General features: G+C 36.3%; 1 protein-coding gene across 2 annotated transcripts in view; it reads left to right on the forward strand.

Annotated features, from left to right (window-relative positions):
* The first annotated feature begins 411 nt into the window (after positions 1 to 411).
* LOC129262115 (death-associated protein kinase 1-like) overlaps positions 412 to 27,343 on the forward strand; it is a 36,228-nt gene continuing 9,296 nt past the window's right edge. The window contains exons 1-9 of one of the 2 annotated variants that reach the window (XM_064100236.1): positions 412 to 960; positions 8,383 to 8,520; positions 15,060 to 15,158; positions 21,446 to 21,544; positions 21,930 to 22,127; positions 22,648 to 22,845; positions 24,202 to 24,300; positions 25,261 to 25,359; positions 26,058 to 26,135. In XM_064100236.1, coding sequence (XP_063956306.1) covers positions 8,425 to 8,520; positions 15,060 to 15,158; positions 21,446 to 21,544; positions 21,930 to 22,127; positions 22,648 to 22,845; positions 24,202 to 24,300; positions 25,261 to 25,359; positions 26,058 to 26,135 — 966 coding nt within the window. In that variant the 5' untranslated portion in view covers positions 412 to 960; positions 8,383 to 8,424. Of the gene's footprint in view, positions 961 to 8,382; positions 8,521 to 15,059; positions 15,159 to 17,417; positions 17,601 to 21,445; positions 21,545 to 21,929; positions 22,128 to 22,647; positions 22,846 to 24,201; positions 24,301 to 25,260; positions 25,360 to 26,057; positions 26,136 to 27,343 lie in introns of those variants that run through there. The other variant, XM_064100237.1, reaches the window with a different exon arrangement.

Consider the following 27,343-nt stretch of genomic DNA (forward strand, 5'->3'; position numbering starts at 1 on the left):
TACCTTTACCCCTTTCCTACCTTTACCCCTTGGCATCCTATCCTCTTTAACCCATCTGTATTCATATTTCATGTTTCTTTTTCCTTTCCCTTCAATTTCTCATTTCTCCTTCCTTTCCCCTCTCAATGCCCGCTCAATCTCTATTTCTTCTTGTTTGCAAATAGCTAATTTATAAAAGGAAGTCATCATAAAGGTTTCTGTAATTACAATTCAAGTCCCTTTCCTCTTTTAATTATGACAGACCCCCCCCCCCCTCCATGATCAAGGTTTCTGTAATTCCATACCCAGCTCCTCTTCCTTTAATATATGACACGTCCCACCCCAATGATCAAGGTTTCTGTAATTATATACCCAGTTCTGCTCTCTCTTTAATGACACCAGATCTCCCGTCCCCACCCCACCCCCATGATCATTCCCCTTCCCGTGTGACCAAGCAGTGGTGCAGTCCGTGGAGAGTGTTGACTGCCCGTGCCCCGATTGTAATAACAAGAAGCGTCGCTGATCACGTTACCGCTCCAAGCGATTACGAACACTTCACACTTGCCTCACGCCGTGGCTGGCCTGATGGAATCAAATGGAACACAGTTGAGCTTCATGTGCTCGCCATGCACTTTGACTTCACTCCTCAAAAGCAGGGAGGATTTATTGTAATTACAGAGGATTAGAACATACAAGGAAAGGCAAGAGTTATATGACTGGTCTTTAATACATGTACCTGCACTTCAGACTTCTCTCTTCAAATAAATAAATTACAAAAAATACTGGTATATTGGATTGGCACTGGCTTGCAATTCATTTTCTTCAATGATACGTGTCAGTTAGTCTTTTGATTGAAATAAAGAACTCTCTCTGGAATGCATTTAAATGGAATTCACATTTTCACTGCTTTGAAAACACTCTTTGACAGTCGTGTTCTCTACTTTGGTTGATTCATAGGATTTACACTTGCAGTGGATATATGTAAGTATGACATGGTGTCATGATTACTTGCTTCTTGTTTCAGTTATGTTGATATGTAAAGTATTTCAGCATACATCTTCATATGGTATCAACTCTGCAAGGAGAGTATTTGACCTTACTGTTGGAAGTGATGTCTAAAAATTCATGATAATGGTATCAATTTTACTTCTGTTTTTTCCATATATCTTATACCAATAATACTATTACATGATATGTTATAAGTCAATTTGACTGATTGTCGTATAGGCTACCACAAACAGTCGTGCAATTGTCATGAAGATTTATCTTTCAACATGCTTTTAATGTTTCATATTGATTATACATAGAATCTTTAAAAAAATTATACTTGTGAGTTAGCAAGTTTGAAAATGCATTTTTAAAGCTATTACCTCTCTGTAAGAAGACTTAAAAGATTACCGGGGGGGGGGGGGGGGGGTAAAAACCATCAGTCTTAGAAAAATTGTCCATTTCACATAGTCTATGCCACCAGTTTACCTCTTTCTCTTCCACGATTTATCCTTTATTCCTTTTACATCTTTAAAGAATATTGATTGTCTATCGAGAGTTGTGGAACCGTTGTTGATGAGCCAATTAACCATGAAAGGTTAACATCATTAAGGTTCAAGACAGTTCAAACTTTATAAATTGAAGGAAATGACCAGAAAATGTCAAACAAATTCTAATTCCTGGTTTTTATTAGGGCAGAGCATGTACTTGTAGGGCGGTTAAAATTGATTTGCAAAACGAAGACAAAATGAACATCGACTGAACCAAGCAAACCTCCATTGATTTTCTTTCGATTTGTCTTCATCAGCTTCTCGCCGGGGAAATGGACGGGAGTAATGCACGCTCAATTTGCCATCCTCATTATTCACAAATGATCGGTGATCAAATTTGTGATTGATATCATTGTGCTTGGCTCTCTCTCTCTGGGGCTTGGGTTCAGCGTTTGGGCTGTGTCCACGCCAGGAAATTGAATGCATTCGTGCTTGGCTGAGCACCGCTTAATTCAGGCCCCGTAGACGACAAATAGAAAATGTCAGAATGAGCTAGCGTTGGTCGACAAAATGACAAGGCACCAATAAAGTGAGGTTCAAGTTGATGAAAATACATTGTAGCCGATTACATGTAAAGTTTTTTTTTCCTTTTTATAGAAAAGGTGGGGAAAAATTTATCCCATTATTGTACGACACCAGAGGACCTAGCCTTCACTTCCAGCTTTGTTTTATCAGGGATAAAATGTTAATGTTCAAAATAATTTTTATTTCATGTCAAGTTTAGAATTTAAGGCTTAGCACCTTTAATGCGCTGTGTGTTTGGGTATTTTTTGCTCAGGATCATCAAAAATGGATTTATCATCTAAAAATAAGCTCTTCCCTTGCGGTGATCACTCAAATTCCAGAGCGTGGCAATTTCTGGACATCGTACCACATTTCAAAAGTGGGATGGCAGATAGTTGCTTCCAGTAATTGTCCATTAGAGGAATGAAGACCTGTGTATGGGAGATGATAAACATTGGGAAGAAAATATCTTCTAATGGCTTGCTGGGGAAAAGCATTCATGCTATCATTTATGTCTGGCTTTAGAATAGCATTCGGAATAGACCTTGGTTAAAAAAACAATTCATTTTTTGGTGTTATATGGGATGGATGTAGGCTGTATATGTGCAGGTATCCTTCAAGGCCGTGGAACATGTGCATAAAAGGATTTTTTTATCAAGGATGGTTTATGATTATATAAATTGGAATTATTTTTTGAAGAACAAGATTTATGTAGAAACAGCTAGAAATGCTTACTGATACAGCTTTTAATAGTAACTTAATATCACATTTATCAAAGCAGATCCACAAAGTGAATATCTCATTTGAAATTTGTGCTTATTTGACTAACCTATTTATGCATCTAAGACAGTTACTGTCAATGTCCGGAAGTGCTCCATGAATATATCTTCTATTCTATTTTGAGAAGAACTCTTCCACCTGTGTTGCTGTGCTGTGGGAATTATGACATATACATGTATAAAGATGAGTGGTTTCCAGTATCTATTTCCTGCATGGTATCCATTTCAAAATTGCTTTGAGATTCATGATTTTTTTAGGGCTTGTATTTTCATTTTACTATTTATTGTGAAGGGATTATTTCTTAAGGAAAAAAAATCAAGTATGAATATAGCAGCTTTGATCTATATATGGGAAATCGTTGTCACTTATGTTCTATGCAATTGTAATTTTAAAACCTGTTATAGAGTTTTTAGTCACTTGTTATATTATAGCACTCAATATAGAATCATGACAATAATGTGCATCACAAATCAAGATTTGAAACTAGGAAATATATTTCCTGATGTTGTACTTGTGCACATCATACTTTCAAATCTTCAATAGTCTTATTAGTGATATATTTGGAATTGGAAATGATTTGATATACGACTAAATTCAATATGAATCCTTGCCGTTGATCTTGCTGTAAGCATATATATTGCATTGATGTTGACATTCAGAATAAGAGAATCGCAAAGACCAGCACATTTCTTCAAAAGTAACATGCATCTTCTCATGAAAAGCATTCATTGTGAAAAACAAAATTTCCTTTTTAGTGATTTGCTCTAATATCTATTCAAATAAAAATTTAATTTGAAATAGGTTTTATTGAAATACTCGACAAAATGTCTGAAGGTTATAGAACAACATGATGAGTTTACAATTAAAAAAACACACATTGCCCTTTTAAAGTTTGTTAAAAGCATTTTGGTCATTTTATGAACAAAATCCTGTGTTTGCAATATGAATGTCAAAATATTTGTGTCTTTTTGCATCAAATGACGTCGGGCCAAAATCACTTGAAACTATAAGAAGAGCCTTGGATTGATATTCATAACACCTCCCTCTATTCAAAGCCATTAGAAGACATTAGAACATATGTTCTACATACTTAGGGAAAGGTAGTGGTAATGACTGTTCTGTTATGCAAATGCCAAGTGCTTTTATACTTATGTGGAAGGGAAACTGAAACTTAATGTAATGAGGTCCTTGAGACATTGTTAATTGCCCTCTTTTTCATCTGGTAATCTGGTCTAATGAAGAGAAATTAATGTGTGCTCCATTACTAGTACTTTGGTATTATCAGATCTGTGAATCAGTGTCAGTGCTTTACATATTACATATGCGATAGATTGATTCCTTCCTTTTCTTCAGTCCAGAAAACAAAGTTGATGTCACAAGATAACAGCTGCATGAAATTCAGTTGCAGAAAATGAGCACACTCAAATTGATTAAAATTTGAAATACAGAAATACAGGGGACCATGACAAAAAAGGGGGGGGGGGAGGGAGACCCAGAACACCTGGAGCACCAGGGGAGGATTCTGATGTGGACAACTTTGGTCTCCGATTGCGCCTTGTGTAGGCCTTCTACATAGGTGAACCATATGAGTTATTTTTTTTTCTCAAGGCATTCTTTTTTGCAGTATTTATCAGGATATTACATTCATGTCACTGAAAAACACACCATTTGACACAAAAGAGAAGCTGTAATTTTTAACATCAGATTCTGTTATTTTGTAACCACACCTTAACGGACATTTAAAGGACATTGTTTCTTCTTTGACAGAGTGTGATGTGTGACTGTGTTCTGTCTGCGATCTATGTGAGATATTAAGTTACCTGCTAAGAGTTGAGTTTACTTTAATTGAGTTTTGGGTGTCGTCTTTCATTTCAGTGAGGTGGCATCAAGATGAACCTGCATGCATCCGGATTAACTTAATATGGACTGTTGAACTCGCTTGAATCAGACTTGAATAAAATACCAAAACAATGTTGTTCATGAATTGTATGTGGTTGGAAAATCCAACACTCACACAGTCAGCACGTCTTATAAAAACAAACACATCAAACTCTGATAAGAGTCATTATATTAAGTTTCTTAATTTCAACTTTTTATTTTAGATTATTTTCAGGTCCCATTTTATAGGATGGGATTGGTTATAAAAGGTAAACTGAATAAATAAAGCAACAAAAGTAGGCATGGTGGACAGCAGAAAAATCTAGATTACTGTTTTGTATTTTAGATGGTGACTTCCATTTGATCTGAAATTCCAAGAATCATTGAATATACACTCTGAAAACTAAACTAGAACTCTCATTCTGCCAGAATCAAAATGATTTCATTTCTCGCAAAGTTATTCTATCCCTTTAAAATGTAAGCAGCTTCTTTTTACATTCTGTTTTAATGCCCATGATCAAGTACATGATTATCTTTGAGTGAAACTGTGTGGGCACGAACAGACGGAACATTCCACGTGATAGAGCACAACACAGCCACAGCATTAAAGTCAAAACACTCTGATACCAACTAACAGTGTAACCATGCAGTGAATTCTTACACACACAATTTTTTGGGACATAGTAGTATTTTTCCTAGTGATTTTGCAGAAATGTATAATGATATTACGATTCTGTAATATTTGCTCTGGTGACAATTGCTCTGCTGCAAACTCCACTTATTAATGGCATGACCAACTTCAACCCTGGATTTAACAATATACCCTATTGCAACCCTAACCCTATATTGTAGACAAAATAAAGCCTCGAGCAATTGTCGGTGGAGCAAATGTCTTGTTACCGATATTACAGCTGGGTGACAATAGTCATCATTCCCTTTTGAAACCTATTTTATTGCTCTTTTAGTTGATATTAATTGTCCTTTTCGTTGAATAAGAAGAGAGATGATGGATTCATTGGTGAGGTACTCATTCATCAAACTATTATAAGACACTTAAAGATGCATTCCATGGTCACCCTGGAAAGCAATTCATGCCTGGATGATGCATGGTGCTGTCAGTTGCTTTGATGGTATTTCTTTATACTCTTTTAATTCCAACTGTTTCTTTACTTCTTTATTAGAATATTGCCACCCCTCCTCCCACGTACTATATCTTGGTTTCTCTCGCGCTCTCTCTCTCTCTGCTGATCTCTATCCTTTATCGTTTCTGCTCTTCTTATTTTGAAAACATTTCTTTTTCTTCATCTCACCGTGGTCTCCTCTTCATTCTGTCATTCACTCATCCTTCTTTTCAGATCTTTTCCCCTTCTTGCCGGTAGCCACACATCTGCCTCACTGAAGTTTACACAAATTAATTTATGTTCAGTTGCCACCATTCGTGCACCAAATTAGCATCTGAAGATGACTAAGGCCGTGTTTAGACGGTTAGACGGTTGCGTCCATGCTTACTTTCATTTAAACGCTGTTTCAAAACGCCGATCGTAAACTCACAAAAAGGTGCGTTAGTAAACGTCGTTTGACCAGAATCAGGCTTTCTGGGGAAGTATAAACAGAACCACGATCGTAAACGTGTTTAAATGACTTCATTTGGTACATGCTTCCGGTGAGATGAAAATCCGCGGGCAAATACAGTCGCATTGCTCCATGGTTGCATGTTACCTCCACGGAATTACCTCTCATCTCCCTTGTTTTGCATGTGTAGTACTATTACTAGTATTACTCTTCCAATTTGTCATCACGATGAATGTTGAGGGATTTACACACAAAAAAACCTGGAACAAGAGTTATAATGAGGAGACATCGCCAGATGCCCCAGTAGCATAAAGAAATAGATATTTTATTATTTTGTATACTTAATATTCTTAATTTTTTTCTCTTTATTATCCTTACCATGGTGGAAATTTTATGGCTATATCAAGAAGCTCCATGCAATGACTAAAATATCGGAAATTGTTATCTGTTTATATAACAGTCGACGTACCTTCCCCATAACAACACTCGGAAAAAAAAAATTCGAAAAAGGGCGCGCCCAATTTGACCTCGCTTTCCTGCTCAATGAAAATTACGATGCGAAGCCAGCTGGAGATCGTGATTTTGCCTCTGAAAATTTAAGCATAAACAGCACTCCCAGAAACACGTTTACGATCGACGTTTGAAAACGCTGATTCTGTCCTCGCAATGGATAGCATAAACACACCCTTAATTGCAGATTGAATAATGTTTCTTTCCTGATGATATGTGGCAGACCCCCCCCCCTCCATCCCCATCACCCCCTTCGTGATTATTGCTTCTCTCATCCCCTCCCACCCCTTATTTTATCTTCTCTGATATGTCTTTCAGTAGTATGAGAAGGGGGTGAGATACTTTGCCCATACTAGGTGCTTGTGTGTGAGTAAGCAGGATTGGGTAACATGCGTTAATATCCCATTACCATGGTAACTGAGTGACTTCCGCATGAGGAGTTTCAGTAACATCTTTTAATGCTTCTCATTGTCAGATATTTGTGATGATTATGCTTGTTGATTCATCTCTGCCTCCTCTCCTTCCGCTTATTCTCTTCCTCCTCCTATTTTCTTCCTCCATTTAATTTTTCATCACTAATCAGAGCAAAATACAACATAATATATAAAGTCTATTGCGCAAATGGGGGGGGGGGTGTCTGAAAGCTAGATGGAGGGAGAGAAGGGTGGAAGAATCAGTCCTGGAAGGAGTATCAAAAGGGCATATGAGCTTTGAGTGTGCAGTTTATATGATATGCATTTGAAGCCTTGTGGCTCTGAAACATCATTCTTCAAGGATTTTGAGTCAATTATGACATCACCTGCCTAATTTCCTGCCCCCAACGAAGGCACATGGCCAACAGACAACTCCTAATATCACGTTTACATATAAGAGAGTTGCTACTTCGGGTTATGGCAGTTTGTCGAAGTTGTTAGTTCTTTTTTGAGAAACATTCGCGTTAACTCACAGAGATCTCTTCTTGCAACTCATGACAACTCACATCCCTGTACCGGATATTGTTGGTGCTTTTAGAATACTAACTCAAAGCAAACTTGAAGTACCAACTCTCCTGTTTGTGAATGTAGATAACCAATTCTCAAATTAGTATTGGACTCACAACAGGGAAAAGAGGGAGATAACAGGTCTTATTAAGAATCCTGACAGCTGCTGCTAAACATTGCTTTCCAGCCTTTGCAAAATATTATTGATTTTAACCTAGTTTATACCAAAATAACAAGTCTATTCAACAGGTTGAGATTCTTGGAGGGAGAGAGAGAGATAAGGAAAGAGAAAAAAGGGAGGGGGTAAAAATAAGGGAAATATAGGGGTTGAGGAGAAGGGAGAAAAGCTTCATTTTGAATAAACCTATTGTCAAAAGCATGGTTTTCAACAAAATTAATTGTAAAAATTAAGTATGTACTGTCTAAGTGATTGTCATGGTTGTTAGGAAATACCAGAAGTGTTTTTTTTTTCTTTTCCTGTTTTTCACTTAAGAATAATTATGTCACTGTTTTTCATAAACTATGCAGTGTTTAATTTAATGATATTATCACCTTTATTATAGCTATTACATTACTTAGTATTTTGACAAACATAATATTGACATTCTGTCTCCATTTTTCTTTTCTCCATTGCTTTACAGAGTTGTGATGTGATAGAGGATGAACATGAATCATTTGTATTAATGGCAGTCTTCCATGCCGTAGAGGAGGGGAACCTCCATGGTATCAAAGAACTGGTGGAAAACCTTACCACTTATGATCCGGACCAAAAGAACAAAGTAAGTACAGAAGTTCTTCTCATAACAGTTCTCTCTTTTTACCTTAGCAGCTACTTCAGCTATTAGCCAGTCTTCCAGTGGCCCTGCATTATTAACTTGTTGTAATTACCCTTCTGTATATGCTTCTGCATTGCAATATGCTGTGTGCCTCACAAGAGTGAAGAAGGTCCCATTTTGTAAGTCTCCAGAATTACTCTGCCATGTATTGAACCATGGAGGTAAAAAGAATGGAGTGACAACGATATGCAAATAGCTTCCAATTTGTAAAGAAGTACAAAAGAAATACACAGGTGCAATGTAGCCTTTGGTGGCGACCTGGTGATGCCGACCTGGTGATGCCGACCTGGTGATGCCGTCAGTTTCATGGGAGAACTGAAAAAGTATTTGTGGTGAAAAAAATAACTGGGATATTTCAATTTTTATTTGAGCACAAACATAGATATTGAACACATGACGAAATATATATCAAAGGCGTATTGTGTCCTGATAGTGGGCGAAATATTGAATGATAACAGTTTCAAAATGTGATAAAACCGAATAATTTGACATTTATAAAATCAACATTTTACGAAACCCCACACACTTCCACACTAAACAAATGTTATGATTAGTTTGTTGGAATGTATCAATTTGTGATGCTATGTGTCAGAACTGCGGCCAAATGCGGCCAGTCGAGTGATTTCAAATCATATTTCAAGAAAAATTGCAACATTTATTTTTGCTGTCCCCTGTAAAAGTGACCAGTGTGTCTGCTCATGTTATTCAACCAGAAGCAGCGTGAAGTAATTATCATTTCAAAAGCATATTTCCTTTTGTAATTTGCCTGTAAGTCTGTAGTAAGGTAGGAATCGTTTGTCTACAATCTGCAATAAATATGCAATGAAACACATGTGTAACATATTTTATCATTGCGGCATCAAAGTGGCTATAAAGGGAAAGTGTTTGATAATTCTCAATGTCTTAAAACTCCTTGATTGAACCTATATGTCCCTCTATTCGTGAGGGAGACACTCCACAATATGGGCATCTACATCAAACAGTGGATGGATACTTGATAGATCAGTCTTTCAACCAATTAGTAAATCAGTAAACAGTCAATAGATCAATGAATTAATAGTCGGATTCACCGAAGATTAAAATACCCTCAACAAAATATATCTCGTCATAGGAAAATGGACTTGCGCATGGTCTTATGCTACATGCATTTTGAAAATAGAGAAAGCAAAATGACAAACATATCCAAAGTACTTGAATATGCTGCCAAATGAAATTTACATGAGGAGTTGAGGGGGGGGGGGAGGGAAGAGGGGGATGCATGTTTTGTAAATATCACTGACTCACCAAGTCCTTTCGACTTTAACTTCTACTTTACTCCATTGCTTTTGTAGAGCCTTGGGATATGGTGGCTGTGCTTTTACTCGTCTCTCCTCATGTAATATTCATTATGCACACGATGATGATGAGACATGAGTGATTTTTGTGAAAGACTTGTGAATTTCAGCAGGCGTCGTTGGACACTCCATTATGGTCTAGTGTACCCAGCATCACTGTGCTTGACACAAAACTTTCTGGAATTTTATCCCCAAGCTATGCACATGTTCATAGTGATAAAAAAGGTGTAATGCTCTTTTCTGAAATAGACTATAGAATAACATAGCAAATTACACCAATCAAAGAAGATATTTAATATTATCCATTATCTCCTTTTTCTTTCTCTGCAACCAATGATTATCCACGTGATTATAGAATTGTATTACTTTTTTGAAGAATTGCAAAGAATATTATCCATATTGATTGCACAAAAACAGTTCTGTGTGTTTTAATCTAATGAAGATGACATTGTAAAGACATTTTGACAGAAGTCCAATTTACAAAAGTATGGGGTTACATGTTGCCTGTATTTTCTTGGAAGTTTGAATCTGATTCAGGGTGCAATCGAATCTTCTTATGCTTGAGTCACAAACATGAATCACAAATAAACATGTAAACACAAGACAGTCTCTGTGAGCCATTTTCAAGCACTTTCCCCCCTCTGTGCCAATTCTCCCTAACTTTTTTTTAGCCCATACACTATGCAGTTTGACCCTAGAACCAGCTTTGCCTGTACCATATGCATATATTTTCTAGAAGGTCAAATTTTTTTGTTATGGAATTATGGTTGAGGTAATTGAGGCATTCAATCAGATATTAATGTCTGTTTTTTTCTGCAGCATTGGCTTTCGAAAATACACCTTATCTTTGTGTTTTTGTTTGCATTTATAAAAAAAATCATACTGACAAAAATGTTGATTAAATACAACTGTGGTTTGAACGAAATGTGTCCACTGATTGCTGCTTTGGTTAAGACTTTGTTTATTGAATTTAGTTAACCCGCAGCTCTATGCGATTTATGTATATTATGTGATGCCTTTTGGGCGAATCTTGCATGTTGAATAGTCATGTCGATAGCATTGTGCCTCTAGTCCTTGCGTATGGGATAGATAATAAAGTTAGACACTTGTTAACACAGGTTTGCCTGGGTATGCATGTATAGGGAATGAATCAGCTATAGAGGCAGACTAGGGCAGGAAGATGAGTAAGGCTTTGCACTGTCACTGGGAAGCGAACCTGGAAAAATGACTCTCTCAGCTGATAGGCAGTGCTACTGCAGTAAGGGGCTTGGGAGGGGGCGATGGAGGTCAATGGTGGGGGTGGGGTGGCATGGGCTTATGAATGACATGCAGAAGGTCAGATAGCTTTAGAGAATCGATTGCTTATACATTAAAATAACCTTGCTGAATCAGTAGGATACAATTAGAGATAACATCCATTCAAATTCCAATATTATTGACCACACAATGAATTCAAATGTACTGGATAAACAAAAAATGTGATGTTCAAATCTTTCCATTTATAATTAGTTATAAGTTCATTTTATGTGTCTTCCAACTTTGAGTTTGAATACATGACAAACATACAAGTGTGTATGAAACATTAAGCAGAGTACATGATAACACATACCTGTAGGTATACATAAAACAGAGTATGCAGAAAACATTGTTTTTAAATACATTATACAGCTTAAGACAGAAAAGAAATAATTTTAAAGGAAGACGAGGAGACCTAAGTGAAGCAATGCTTGTAAATTAAAATCATAAACGAAATAGTTTTGTAATAAAAAGGATAATTACCTTGGTAATTTTTGTTTGTGATTTCCAGTATTACCATGCAGATAACAAGGTGCTACTCAGTTTTCATTTTTTCACAATCACTACATTTTACTTGCTTATATATTCTTTGTAAAGGTTTCTCTCAAAATGTGTTTCCTTGTATTTACGATTCCTCCTCTCTATCCCTCGCTCCAGTGAGGGGGGGGGGTTGGGGGCCAGTCAAATGTATTGCTCTACACATGCGTGACCAAATTATTTCCAAACACCCCCTAAACGAGTTTTTCTCTGTGTGCAAAATAACCCCTAAACAAGTTTTTCATGGGCTTTATTTACACATTTTGGCCCCTAAACAAGTTGTCGCCAAAATAGGACCCCGGGAAAAAATTAAGCTTGGGGAAAAAAACATACCCTAACACGTTTGGCTAGTCTTGAAAAAAAAGCTTTGGAAAAATAAACATGCCCTAAAATACATTTGACATCGCGATTGACCATTGACCAGTCTTTCAAAACCACCATTTTCTTTGAAAATCAGTGTTTTTGATACCCTTAACGAGTGCATGCACGACCCGCGTCCAAAACTGAAAAAACACCCTTCAGTGTACAGCAATATATTTGACTGCCCCGCCCCGGAGCCTTTTGCATGGCAATTAGTTAAAGTATCTGCTTTGGTTCAAGCGAGCGATCGAGTGAGAATTTATCATCTTCCTCTAACCTGGAAAAGCAGGAAAGTTCACAAGTTTAGAGGTCCGACTGTAATTCATTCCGTGGTTACCCCATAGCTATACTTGGCCTGTAAAGAGCTCAATTTATCAGCAAGGTTCGTGTCATGAGTGCTTGATATAAGTGTCCTATCAGCAGTAATGAGATATGGGTAGAGTCGAATTTGGCTCAAAGGATTAACAAGTTTTCTTATGTGAAAACATTCCATTGATTTGGGATATTATACTGCAACTTGTCGGAATACATTGATTGCTGTGTTCTTGAACTGTGTATTTTTGAGCTCTGAGAAATATTTGAAAATATTTGGGAAAATGGAAAATATTGCCCCCCAAAAAAGGAAAATGAATTTAATAGAAAGTTCTAAATTCAAACTAAAATCACAATTGTAGAGTTTATACAATATTGTACTTTAGAGGGATATTAATTATACTTCTCCCCATTTGATTTTATGAGTTTGATTGAATTTTTAATACAAAAAATTATACATATCTACCATACATAATAGAAAAGTAATAATGATGATGACGTATATAAGAAACAAAAAGTAACGTGAGTTTAATCTCATAGTCTAGGGGCTTACAGGATTTTTTTTTAATGTTGGCATTTTCAATATTTCTAGAGTAGAAAAAGGCATGATAGATTCTTGAAAATTATAATATGCCTATGATAATGAATTAGAAGTTGCATTTTTTACATGTATGTACTCCTTAATGCAACCAATTTTAAGAGCCTCTCGGCTTGTCTAGCTTGTACAATGTCACAGTCATGAATTATCCATTGTGAACATTGATCAATCTAGTGGATTAAGTGAAGTGGATTGAAGAGCAAATTGATATTGATATTGGATCTCTTTTGTATGTCAATGCTATACAATCTCCTGAGTGAAAGGCACTCGCATTCAGATGCCAAGTCAGAATCATATATTATCTTTCCATTTTAATTGAATCTGAGGGGAAAATAAGGCTATTTTTAAAATCAATGTTTGCTTGATGTGTGGTTCTTTTAATGGCAGTGGCGATTGCTTGTCTTTAACATGTTAAATTGTAAAAATTGTTGCCATGTAATACTAAAAAAAAAGACATTTGAATTTAATATTCCCTGATCTGTTAGAGCATAAAGGGTATTATATTGAAGTAATTAAAAGACAATTAAGGCTTGAGCCGGACTTCTGATGTGAACCAATCAGATGAGATTTCGTAATTTATAACAGTGGCTTTAAAAGCATGAGGATGCTAAAGTGTGTTTTATATTTTCTTACATACATGTACAAAAGCCTGTTTACAAAGTCATTCAAAGTTAGGGAAGTTCCTTTCCTGGCAACATGAACATAAATATAAAATTTGATATATTCTGACACATTTTTAAATTTGTATGTTCTAAGGACACCGGCTGGGTCCAGTCTTGCAAAGAGTTACGATTGATCCAATCAACCTCAACTATATGAAAATCCATCAATGTCATTATTTCTTCTACAGGGAATTTGCACAATGTCCTCTGTAAACAAAGAGAAGCACAGTTAATATTCAAGAAAACATGAATATACATCTTATCTAGAAAATATTTTGAACAAACATGCATTTTAAATTCTGACGTTGCTGGCTTTCCATAGTTGTGGTTGATTAGTCAAAAACTCTTTGGAAGACGGGTCCCTGGGCTCTGTACCACAAACATCTGTCTTTCATTGCCAATATTATTGGTTGTTGTTTGAAACACTGAACAATATGTGCATTCAACTGCCAATGGCCATTGCAAGTTTTGTGATAGATAACAATTTTCATCCTGATGCAATGTTAGATCGCTCAAGACTTGCTTTGTAATACAGACTATAACTGATATTATTATGAAAATTTTGTTCAAGCACTACAATGAAATAAGAGATGTCCTACATGGAATGTAGGTTCTCATGAATTTCAAATGAGTGCATATTGCCCTGATTAAATCTCAAAAGAGAAAAGGAAAGCTAACATAACATTGAATTCATTGAACGTGGGCCCGAATTATGAATAATTAAGCTTTCAAAAGTTCTCTTATTGCTCCAACCTGTGGATGAATTTATTATCTGGTATTTTATCTGATTGTAGGACAATAATGCATTAACTTTTATCTCTCGAGATTGTATACATTTCCCTCCTTTGTTCATTTTTCTTATGATAGTATGTTACAGCGCACATCACACAGAGAATGCTGATCAAGTATAGATTAGTATTGCAAGCTTATTTCCTAATGAAAATGTATTATTTAGTGTCTTTGGAATATGTTTTGTGACTAGAATTTATGTGAGTGAATGAAGGGATGAATATGTATAATCACTTGAGTTAGATTTCATTTTTAATGATAAACTTTTTTCTTAGTCCTTTAATTATACTTCCTATGAATGGATACAGTTTGATGGAATTTAAATGATATTCCTTGATATTTTCAATCATTTATATGTATTGGTGCAATTTTCTTTTACAGAGTTTCATCGCAAAGTAGATTGATTAATTTATACTTCAACAGTATCATATACTTTTGTTCGAATGGTATATTTTTGTTTCAGTGAAATATTTTTGTTCGTTATTGGCTATTGAAATCCACATCAATTTATGAGTTTGCAAAAACTTTGATCAAGTTTCTGTCATTTAGAAATATATTGATTAGAAAATCTATTTCTATATTTTTTATCTTCAGCATGGAGAAACAGCACTCCATCTTGCGGCAGGCTACGGTCATGTTGACATCATCAGGTATCTTCAAGATAAAGGTGCTACCATTGACGTCGCTGATAAGGTGAGATAAGGCCTATACATTTTGACTTTTTAAAGGAACAAAAAACTCCCAAGTTCCTTAATTCCAAAGCTATTGGCATATAAGCTATAGTCACAATGATGTGCTAAGTTATAACCATGATTTAAATCCGTATATTAAGAATGGATAACCGAATGTCACACAAGGTTATAACAGTTGTTGTTAGATTTATCAAAATGTTAAAAAATAATTGTTTTATACTATATGGTTCAGTCAAGTTGGTCCTTATTGTCAAATCTATAAAAAATGAAATATTGTATAATATTAACAATAAAAAACAAAAGAAATAGTGAGTGATGGACATCATCGACTGGCTCACCTACATGTAGTTGTGCATATCACTGTTTTGTGAAAAATAAGCGAAACTTTAAAATGTCATAACTTTCTTAATTTACATCCGATTTCGATGAAATTTTCAGCACTATGCTAGTTTCTCTATTTATTCAAGTCAGCATTTTCCTGGGGTGGACTTTAAAGCAACATTATTCAAATATTGGTATTCAAATCTTGGTTTTACTCAGTAAACCTTCATTGAAAATAGGCCAAGGAGATGACTATGTATTTGAAGACAAAAATAAAGAATAGAACATAACATTTTAATAAACGGAACATGTTTCGAGGTGTCGCACCTCATCATCAGCCTGAAAATTACAAATAGAGTCATTGGTATTTATACAGTTAGGATGTCAAGTAAAATTTCAAGAATGTAGTTACACAAGATTACAAGGAATGAATTCAATTATTAAATGGAGTGAAGAAAAAAAAATTTACAGTGTCTATAGATTTATCAGATAGGGGTGGGTTAATTAAATGGATAACATTATTTGGTAATTGTACACCTGTTGGTTTAGTTGAGGTTGTTTCCATTTGATGAAAAGCCCTTCTTTTATTTTAAGTTGAAAATGTATACTATGTATTTGATTGGATATCTTCATGTACATTTGAGCTGCATGCGGGATTGGATAGACAGCGGGAGCCACAGAAGGAATCTTGAACCTCATAAATCTGAGAATCATGGATGGATTGATAGAGATTGGCCCAGGAAATCAGCAGTGACATTCCGTAACAAATAATGCTCTGGATTGACAGCCAATATCAAAGAACTTGACTTTCCTTCACAGCATGCTCCTTATATAGTGAGTCAGTTATCAAGAGCAAGTTATGTTTCTTTGAGAATTGTACCTGTATAGAACTGGACCAAACCGGAGGTTGATGGGGCACTCAATTGACATAGATTTGCCCAAAGCAAGCCCCTTGGTTGACTTTGGGGACAAAAAGAATACTTCCACCAAGATCCCACCTAGATGATGTCTGAGAGCTGGGTGGCTTTACACACAAAAAATTATGATGAATTGCAAGTATTAAAGAACAATTTGGATTGGTTCCTGGTCAGTGTTTTGAATGAACTTTGCATTGCTGATTGGCTGAGAAGCACTGGCATATGGCTGTTACCATGGTAACTGTCAGAGAAGGACTGTGTGTTGGAGTTGACAACTTTTATGATGATGGTTCCCTAGTGCAGTTTGCTGCGAACTACATGTAAGATAGCAGGGAAAGATATCAGACTTTGGGAGACCTGTTAGTAGAATCATTTGTTTGGTTCATTGGCTTTGAAAACCTAAGGACTTTGTAATAAACATTGTAGGAGAGTTCTTGATTCGTGAAGGAAGATGGTTTGAAGAGGATATCGATGAGGTCAACTGCAGAATCCCACTCCTGACACCATAATTATTGCATGTCTGCTATAAAGTGACTGCTCTGATGCATCCAACTCTACAATGTACATGATACCAAGCCATTCAAAAACAGGTGATCCCTGCCACCAGCTTTCAGTGATGAAATAGAAATGATGATAAGACGGTAAAATTTAGGGGAAAAATGCTTGCTTGCAACATGCTGATCTAATTTCCAGCAGCTTTCACGGATGTGGATTGAAAATGAATGTGCTGGAGATTCTTTGCTGGAATAATGGCTCTGAGTGAAAAGAACTGATTGTGGTCTTGCATAAAACCACCCAGGCAATAAATTGCAATCACTGTCACCACTGCAACCTCAAGACGCGCTCGATAATCCTGGTATGACGTTAGACATAAGCTGGGAAACTCTAATCTGAATGTGTTCCCAGGGAAAGTTAAGACACCTGAATACAATAGAAGGCATACTTTAACCAACTGTCAATGAGCCCAAGGCTGCACATCTCCTTCATGGCATTTCCATTTAGATGCTAATTAGAATGTGACTGAAAGCTAGAAGATGCAGTACGAAGTGTAGAAGCAGACCTTGCTTAGTTTACTGTGAAGATAGCATCCCTTCCATTGACTGCACACCAACCCTGAAGAAATGGTTTAATAGGACATGATGAATTTGCCGGAACTGGAAGAAGTAGAAAAGGATTCTATCGTATTAACCTCAAAAATAAATCTTGTAAGTGGTTGTGATGAAAGGCCTAAAGGTTTCATAGAACAGATTTGAGTATATCGATGCAATTCATTGTCTTTTCATGTTGTTTGCGCCGATTTTCAGCACATCTTTCCTTGATGTAGTAACTGCAGGTCTCGCCGTAAACAAGTTTCAGTCAATTAAGACATGGTCGTCACAGTTTATGGATGGTTCCACACCACAAATCATGCACATCACAGTGTCATTTGAAGATGCATTATCTTAGTGAGATGATGTGCAGGTGCTTGAAAATTTTACCCTGTTCCATCTTTTACACAGTAAACATTTCCATTTCTCCATTGAGTGATAAAATCTTTGGTAAAAATATTTGGTGAAAACCGTTTCTTTGGCAATCTTGTTGCTGGATTTCCATCCAAATCTATCTTTTAAACCTTAAAAAGATAAAAGTCAAAATCAGCCTGTGAACAATGGTATATTACATTACACCAATATTACACCTACATTGCTTGATTACCCCCAAATACATCAACACCAGTTATAACATTACACCAATGATCATAAGCCTGATGTAAGCCTCCTAAATATTTCATTATGGCAGTATGCAATAACCTTAACCTCTTGGCATCGACACAAGCAGGTTTTGGTGGAAGAAAAATCTTCCCTAGATCTAAAGCTGCTCAGCTAAACATCACTACCTCCAGCAGATCCATCACATCGACAATTTCTCTCTTTTTTTGTTTTACATTGCAATGCTGACAGTTATTCTTATTACATATACCATGGTGAAAAGCAGCTACAATCTAAAGACCTCATTCAGATTTTGTGTCAGATTGAGTGGGGGGGGGGGGGGGGAAGGGGCCTGCCTCCCCTTGGCTTGTGGGTTCTTACCCTGCTTGCACACTGAAAGCTGTAACTGGTCAGTGGGTGGAGTTTAGCATTAGGGTACGTCATGTGAGATAGTAAATAAAACATGGCCAGGAAATTGCTTGATGATCCGATTGTGATGTATAGATTGGGGCAGTTAATTACAACAAGAGTAATTGCCAACAAACAGTGGGGTGTCAGAGATTCAGAGGCCATGTAGAGATCAACTGTTGACACATAGGCCTACAACTTACAAATGTGCCCATATTGTCTTCTTTGTGAACCAATGAATGAATGAACGAACGAACGAGCGAGCGAGCGAGTGAATGAGTGAATGAAGTAAATGAAAAAATAAAATTAATAAATGAAAATTTAGGCAATTGTTAAGAAATAAAAAATGATGTGAGCTGAAAAAAAGGTTTATTTGCATAACACTGAAATAAATTAAGATTTTGATCTCATTTTCAGAATAAACCAAAGTCAATAATTTGCAATCTGAGTGCAATATCATACAAGCTTTCCCATGCATGCTTATAATTGGAGGCTGCTGATTTGCCATTATGGTTTAACCCATGGGCTCTAAATGATCCATGTAGAAAACCTAGCAAAATGACACAATTCAGTATAGGAGGTTTGAACAGTTTAAGATTAACATTATTCTATGTACCAAAACTGGATTTGAGCGTTTTAAACGGTTTGATAAGCAATTTTCACTGGAGATTTGAAGTAAGCTACATCTAGTATCATTCTTCAAGAAAGAAACTCTCAGCACTCTGATATTTCCTTGTCCAGGGGGTTCCAAGGTCCTCTGTATGTGTCATAAGTTGTTCCAGTTTCACTGAGGTATCCTATGATGACGACTAGTGGGGATAAAATTTCCATAGAGGTTGGGTGTGCCGTAGACTCTGATGCCATGGGAAATCAGATATGTGATTTCATAGACAGCAAGTATGAAAAATGTCATTGCTTCTGGATTAATAAAACCTTGTAGCCCGTATTCTGAAGTCAGGTTTAACTTAAACTCAGGTTTAAAGTTGTGGTTTAAGTATGGGAAGCCAAAAGTATCAATTTTTTTTTAAGTTGTATGTTTCTTATGTTTACTGTGCTCTTTCCTGATTCATCGATGGTGAAGACAATCATCTATTTATACTTCCTACACAATTATGAATGATTTGAGAGCTGAATGAGCTGAAAGTATGATATCCCTACTGTTAGTGATTATGTAACAATTGGCTGTCCATACTTACACCACAACTTTAAACCTGAGTTTAAGTTAAACCCGACTTCAGAATACGGGCCTGTGTATCTAAAGGAAATTATATGTTCACAAACTTGAAAAACATGGTTACATTGACACTGTTATCTAATGGAATGAACTTCACTCTGACATGGCAAAATTGCTTCATTTTAAGATAGAGAGTTAGAATTTGGATTGATCACCTCCCCTTAGGCTTGATTAATGCATTACTTTGTATAGCCTACAGCTTGGTTCTTGAAACCATAGACTTTGGGGTCATTGAGAAATTGATGTTTTTAACCATCTTGTATCCAGTGCTCTGCCCTCCTCACCAACCTGAAGAACAGACATATCTGAGGCAAGAACATCCATTAATGAGGCCTTGTGGATCCGTGCATACTGTAGAGCAACAGATGTTTTTTTTAAATGTCATTCACTCATGGAATGAATTCTGTACACACAGTGTGGAGCACAGAGTTAATGAAGAGGAGACATGCATTGAAATGCCATCTCCTTTATCCAACATCCGCTGGATGATGCGGTTCTTGGAAGATGGTATTAAGATACCCTGGATGAAGGATGCACGGGAGATGGAGAGAGAGAGGAAAAATATATCAAGGAAGAATTTTTATACGGAAATAGAACAGAGACAGTGATGGTAGAGAAAGGAGAACAACAAAACAAATGAGGGAGAGAGAGGGAGGGTGAGAAAGGGAAGGGGGGGGGGGTGATAAAGAGACTATGAGATCCTTTTTAAGTGAATTTGTTGGATTGAATGGATGGGGATGATGGTGATGGGGAGTGAGAGAAAATGTGAAAGATGGAGTTGGAGAGAGACAGAGAGAGTGAGAAAGAAGGAGGGGGGGTGGAGAGATGGACAAGGAGAGGGGATAGAGATAAGGAGAGAGATGGAATAAGCCAGTTCGTAGTTCCATTCTGCGCATGATCAGAGAAAGGACATTTGTACTAAAGTGGCATGGTGGTTTAAAATTTAATGAGATAAGCACCAACTTTGGTGTCTTGATTATTAATATATTCTTTTCAATTGTGTTTTTCATTTGCATCCACAAAGAACAAAAATGCGTCCACGACTGGTATTTCACTGCAGTTTGCCAAGTACATTGTACAACATGCTATACTATGCATTCAAAGTAGAAATGCAACAAATACCATCTTCAATGGTTTGCTATTCTAGTCACCTGGTATAATTCAATTTCTTCATCCTGCTATGTAAGGCATGCATATGTTATATCCTGCTTTGAAATCTGCCTATCATAATGAAATAAATGAAAGGTCATTTGACCAAAATTGTCCCTGATGTAACTACGAACTGGTCTATTAGAGGGGTAAAGAAGAGTTTTGTTTGCAAGTATTCTAGATCTAGAGTGTGTGAGTGTTGTACTATGAGTTGCTATCTCTGTGGATAGCAACAATGAGACACATTTGAACAGCCCTGTACGAACAGAATGCTCAGTATGTAGTCAATTTAAGCATCTGAAAACCTCCAAGACTCGACATCCACATAAATCATATTTTCTTGTTCTAACTGTAATGAATTCTTATCATTGGCAGATGTCTCTATCGTATGCCAAAGAAAGGAAGGAGCAGGAAAAAAAAGAATAAGAAAGAAGATGGAGAATGGGAAGCAGGGGTTCCCACCAGGCCTTCCTGTCAAAATTCCATGTAACCGCATCAGATTTAAATAGAATGTGATTAATATTATGACAATCTAATTTGATTGTTTTTTATTTATATTTTGTTCTTACAGCATGGTGATAATGCAGTATACTGGGCGGCGAGGCAGGGTCAGATTGCGGCCATGAGCTTTCTCAAAGACCAAGGCTGTCGTCTTGATGCACAAAATAAGGTATGCTATATAGACGCAACTATCATGATGGGATTGCAAGTCTCAATACAAGTATTAAGTCAAGTATGATATCACAATAATGATTTCATTACAACCAAACAATTCATAAAAAAAAGGAATTACAGCTAGAAGGTGAAAGATTTGATTTTTTTCACCTCACAGTACAATGACATTTTCAAAGAAATTTAGTAAATGATGTCCTAAGTATGTACATACAGCTGACTAAGCATCTTTGTAGATTTTCCAATCATTCATAAACAGCTTTATGAGACAGTGAGACACCATCTTGTCTCTACATCTTTGTCACATCTGAAAAGCTAATTTACTAGCATAATGGATACACTTATAATGGATACTACATATTCTTGCTCATTTCATGTTTCAGACGGGTGAGACGCCCCTGCACGTTGCCGGTCGTTACGGTCAGGGGGAAGCGGTGCAGTATCTCTGCGATCAGGCTGTTAACATGAACCTAGCAGACGAGGACGGGGAAACCCCTCTTCACATAGCTGCCTGGCATGGCTACACCAGTATAGTTCAGACACTATGCAAAGCTGGTGCAACGTTAGATCTCAAAAACAAGGTAATGACCTTTTTACTCATATTCAGGAGCTGCCGAGACTTACAGAGTGTGAGTTGGCTGGCAAATCTATTTTTAGGCCCAGAACATGGTCAGTAATAATGATGGTAAAAAAGAGTTTTATTTAACACTATTTTTTATTTTGATTGAATATGTAAGGTATGGTGTAAAGAATAAAGAAAGAAGTCAGAATCTACATAAAAAGCAATGTTAACAGGTCTAACTCATATAGAGTTACAGGTATTTAGGTGCATTTTATGGTTTTGTCTCTCAGAACCAAATGAACTGCATTCCACAGAGCTGGTCCAGCATGATCAAAAGCTTGTTTTACGTGATTTCTCCTAAAGTGCAAGAAAAAAGGCAAAAAGGGTTTGAGGACCTTGGTGATGTTGTGGGTTGTGATGTAGCAATACTTCACTGCACTGCTTTCCTGCCCTAGTCTGAATTTAGGATATATGTCTTGTTTTGGGTACCATTCACGTACAGTATATCAGCATTGTATGTCATCGTGTCTCTTGTCTAGGATGGTGAAACAACCTTGCTCTGTGCCGCAGCCAGAGGCCATCTAGACATCGTCAAGATCCTGGTGGAAGCCGGCGCCCTTCTGAACACCATTGACAAGCATGGCATCACCCCGCTTCATCACTCCGTCAGGAGACAGCACTATGATATCGTCAAGTACCTGGTAGACTCCAACTGTGATGTCAATCTCCAGGATAAGGTAAATAATGGGAAATTCCATGTTCTAATCAACCTTTTTCTACATCCAACTCCCCATTTTCTCCCATTAGTGCTTCCTTTCATGAAATGCCCAATCCATTACACTTAGAGAGCATTACACTTGCTCGTATGAACAAAAAAAAGCATGGCATCACCCCGCTTCATCACTCCGTCAGGAGACAGCACTATGATATCGTCAAGTACCTGGTAGACTCCAACTGTGATGTCAATCTCCAGGATAAGGTAAATAATGGGAAATTCCATGTTCTAATCAACCTTTTTCTACATCCAACTCCCCATTTTCTCCCATTAGTGCTTCCTTTCATGAAATGCCCAATCCATTACACTTAGAGAGCATTACACTTGCTCGTATGAACAAAAAAAAGAAAACCCAAGATATTATTCACTTCAGGAAAGTCCCACATATAATGGGGGGGGGGGTTCAAATGTACGTATCTTGATGGAATTGCTCTAATAGAATTTGACAGTAAGGTTGTGACCCTCAAACCTGCAATAATTAAGAGATACCAAATGTCTTTGAAATTTGCGAAAGGGTCTATATTTTGCATTGTTTTTGTAGATGGTGTATATTCCTCAGATGCATGAAGTTGAAGACCTAGTACAATAGAGATATTACCTGGACAATACCAGGTCCTTTGGATGGGATGAACAATTAATGAATAGATCATTATCTTGTTTTTATTTCAATGTCAGTTTTCAAGACATGGAAAATGTATGTGATTGGGACAAGCAAGAAATGCTTCTCTTGTTTATATTACAAGTTAACCTGTCAGAGACTGAATGATTTTGCTCCAACACACATTTCTGTAGGCGCCAGTCCATATATGTGCAGGCTCAGTCGCCAATGGGTTAAACAAATTAAAGTCATACAACGTGGACTCTTGGCACCCATCGTGGATGGTTTGATTCCAATGTATATCGCCCTCTTGTGGCCTGTAATAGTCATTAGATATTTCATTTTCAGATGGGGTGTTTTCCAATGTTTGTTTCCTCAGACATCAGTTGTAGTCTGTCTTTGCAAAACAGGAAAGGACGTTTTTTGCAGTGTTGTTCTCAAAAGTTGAAGCTTGTTTTTCCAAACTAACATGGTTGGATATATTGTTATTTTCATTTTTAAACCAAATTTGTTGAAGCATTTTTTAACATTAGCCTTTCGGTGTGTGTAATTTGAAGTTAATACCAAGCTTAGGAAACTTCAAGTTTGATGTTTTGCCATTGTTCCAAGCCTAGAAATTTGGATATTTGGTAGACTTGGGGAAAAGATAATAAAGTTATTTCAAGTTTGTTTTATGCTTAACACTCTTAACTTTACTAATTAATTTTGTGTGATTTTTAGCTTGGTGATACCCCATTGAATGTTGCATGCAAAGAAGGGGCTTTAGACTTGGTGGAAATGCTGCATGCTGTTGGAGCAAAGAGAGACATTCTAAACAGGGTAAGAAATAAAAAGAATTTAATCCCCCCCTGGTTTACTGTTGATGAAAAAAGTGAGGATGGGGATGCTAATGATGATGATGACGATGATAATGGTGATGGTGATGGTGATGATTATGATGATGATGATGATGACAACAACGATGATGATGATGTTGATGATGATGATGATGATGATGATGATGACGATGATGATGATGTTGATGACGATGATGATGATGATGATGATGGTGGTTAAGATGATGGTGATGATGATGATGATGATGATGATGTTGATGATGATGTCGATGACGATGATGATGATGATGATGATGATGATGATGATGATGGTGATGATGATGATGATGTTGATGACGATGATGATGATGATGATGATGATGATGTTTATGACGATGATGATGATGATGATGATGATGATGATGATGATGATGATGATGATGATGATGATGATGATGATGATGATGATGATGATGATGATGATGATGATGATGATGAATAACAAGATGACATATGATGCAGGGAATGAAAAGAATAATGATTTAAACACTAATGCTTTTGTTTTAACCTTTTTTGTGTGTGGCGAACATACATATCCTAACCATTCTTTTAGTTCTACTACATTTTTCTATAACCTACAATATCTGCTGTTATCTACTTCATGTACAAACAACTTTTTATAACCATTTCAAAATATTGCAATTCCAGGTGTTACTTTGTTGTTCGATTAAATTGTGAATTACAGGTAAAAAAAACTAGTTTGTCTTTTCTTCTGGCATTCCTTGTTTGGGTACAATGTTCATATTAGGATAGAAAGAACATACAATAATGTAATTGACAACATGCCAGAGTCATGTATCTCTGTTTTGTAGGTTATTTCACATTTTTTGTTTTACCTTCTCTAAGTTAATCACAATGACATGTCAGCATGATTAATTCTTTCTTTTTTGGTTGCTTTCTACAGCATAAGAACTCGGCACTTCACATGGCTGCCAGAGGTGGTCACATAGAGGTAGTAAGGTATCTCTGTTTAGCAGGCTCTCTCATTCACCAAAGAAATCAGGTGAGAAAAAGAAAAAGCTTGATGAAAACAGAAGATAATTGTTCTGGTTTAAAAAAAAACCAACAACTCTGTTTAAGGTGTCTGATTTCAGTAATGTATCTAAGTGCTTCAAAAGACACCTTGTGAAGAGACGATGCGTGTGTTTTGAAGTTCATTCTTAAGGCCACTATATACAGTGTGTCACAGAAAAGGGAACCTGTGAGTTAATCATGACCTCTTATTCTGCTCAATTTCATTTCATTCTGAGAATGTATGTGGGCACTAGCTCTGCATACCTGCTGTTTTTTACCATTATTAAGTGTGTAACAAAAAGGGAAAGATTTTGTTATATAATGAATAGATTTGCATAAATTTCATTCTTAAAAAAAACAACAACAACTGCCCCAGTTTTCCCTTTATTTCCACTACTATTTTGAAAATGTTTCTGAGCATCTTGGCATGCTTGTTGTTTTTTATTTTAATCATTATGAGTTGTGTGACAAATAAGAAAGATTGATTATATGATGATACATTTACAGTACATTATTTTCTTATACAGAAAAGGCCCCTCATTTTCCCTTTATTTTTTGGGGCACTCTATAGTCCCAGTGAATAAGAAGTAATGAATTGCATGTAACATTTAACAGATTGAGTGCATAATTTAATTCATGTGAGTTCTCATCATCACTTTTTCTTTGTTTGGATTTTTGTTGTCATAGGATGGACTGACCGCCTCTCAGCTGGCCAGTCTAGAAGGGCATGAGGATGTAGCAGATGTACTCACACAACTTGAAGGGGTAAATTATGTCCCTATTTGTAGCACAAGTGTACGAGATTCAAGATTCAAGATTCAAGATTTATTAAAACATATGATCGCAGCTTGTTAAGCTGAATTGACAAATGTTTTACAAAAGAGCATAAAAATATACATAAAATCAACAAAAAAAGTAATGTTACAAAAGAGTCAAGAAATTACAAAAACAATTACGGTATAATCATGATAATAATGAAGTGATCTTAGTTTTGGAAAGCGTTGAAAAAAGTACATATGTTGGAAACAAATTCACTAAATATAAAATTATTGTGATGTAATATGGGTTTAAAGAAGAATTGAAAGGAAATTTGTGGTAACGGCTTTAAGTAGATTAATATCTTTGAGGTTGATTTTATTCTTTTTTTAGCAGTGTAGACCTGACTAATTTGTCACATTTGTGATACAATTCAATGTTTACTGAATTGTTATAGTGAATTCTTGGTAAAGGGGTGATCACACATTGACGGTGTAGATAGTGGTTCAAGGTGCCCCCCACCCCTTCAAAGTTAGGTGCAAGCAGAGCCCTATATTATAGAGTTTGGCCTATTTGCTTTCAATGGGTTAAAACGTTTTACAATTTTATTTTGAACTGTGCATGAGTAACAAAGCAATACATGCCTTGTTGTAGCCCACTGAAAATGGAGTGTCCAAAATCTGAAATACAGGGTTATGATTGCATGCAGACTCTGGAGGTAACTGCCGAGGTAAACTGTTGGGAACCGCCATCTAAATCAGGGATGTGTAATTGCCCCTTTAGAGTATTAAAGATGCCCCGAAAGGTAGGGGGTGCATGGACGAAAATATAGCGCGTGTTATATAATTATGTATTATATACGTGTATTCCAACATGTTTTACAAAAGAGCATAAAAATATACATAAAATCAACAAAAAAAGTAATGTTACAAAAGAGTCAAGAAATTACAAAAACAATTACGGTATAATCATGATAATAATGAAGTGATCTTAGTTTTGGAAAGCTTTGAAAAAAGTACATATGTTGGAAACAAATTCACTAAATATAAAATTATTGTGATGTAATATGGGTTTAAAGAAGAATTGAAAGGAAATTTGTGGTAACGGCTTTAAGTAGATTCAGTATTGTACATTGTAAACTCACATTCACTCTTTGCCATATGGTGTTGACTATCATGTATCATTACCACTTGTAAATCATAATTCAACATTCGTAA

The sequence above is a fragment of the Lytechinus pictus genome, chromosome 5, assembly GCF_037042905.1.
Source record: "Lytechinus pictus isolate F3 Inbred chromosome 5, Lp3.0, whole genome shotgun sequence".
NCBI lineage: Eukaryota > Metazoa > Echinodermata > Echinoidea > Temnopleuroida > Toxopneustidae > Lytechinus > Lytechinus pictus.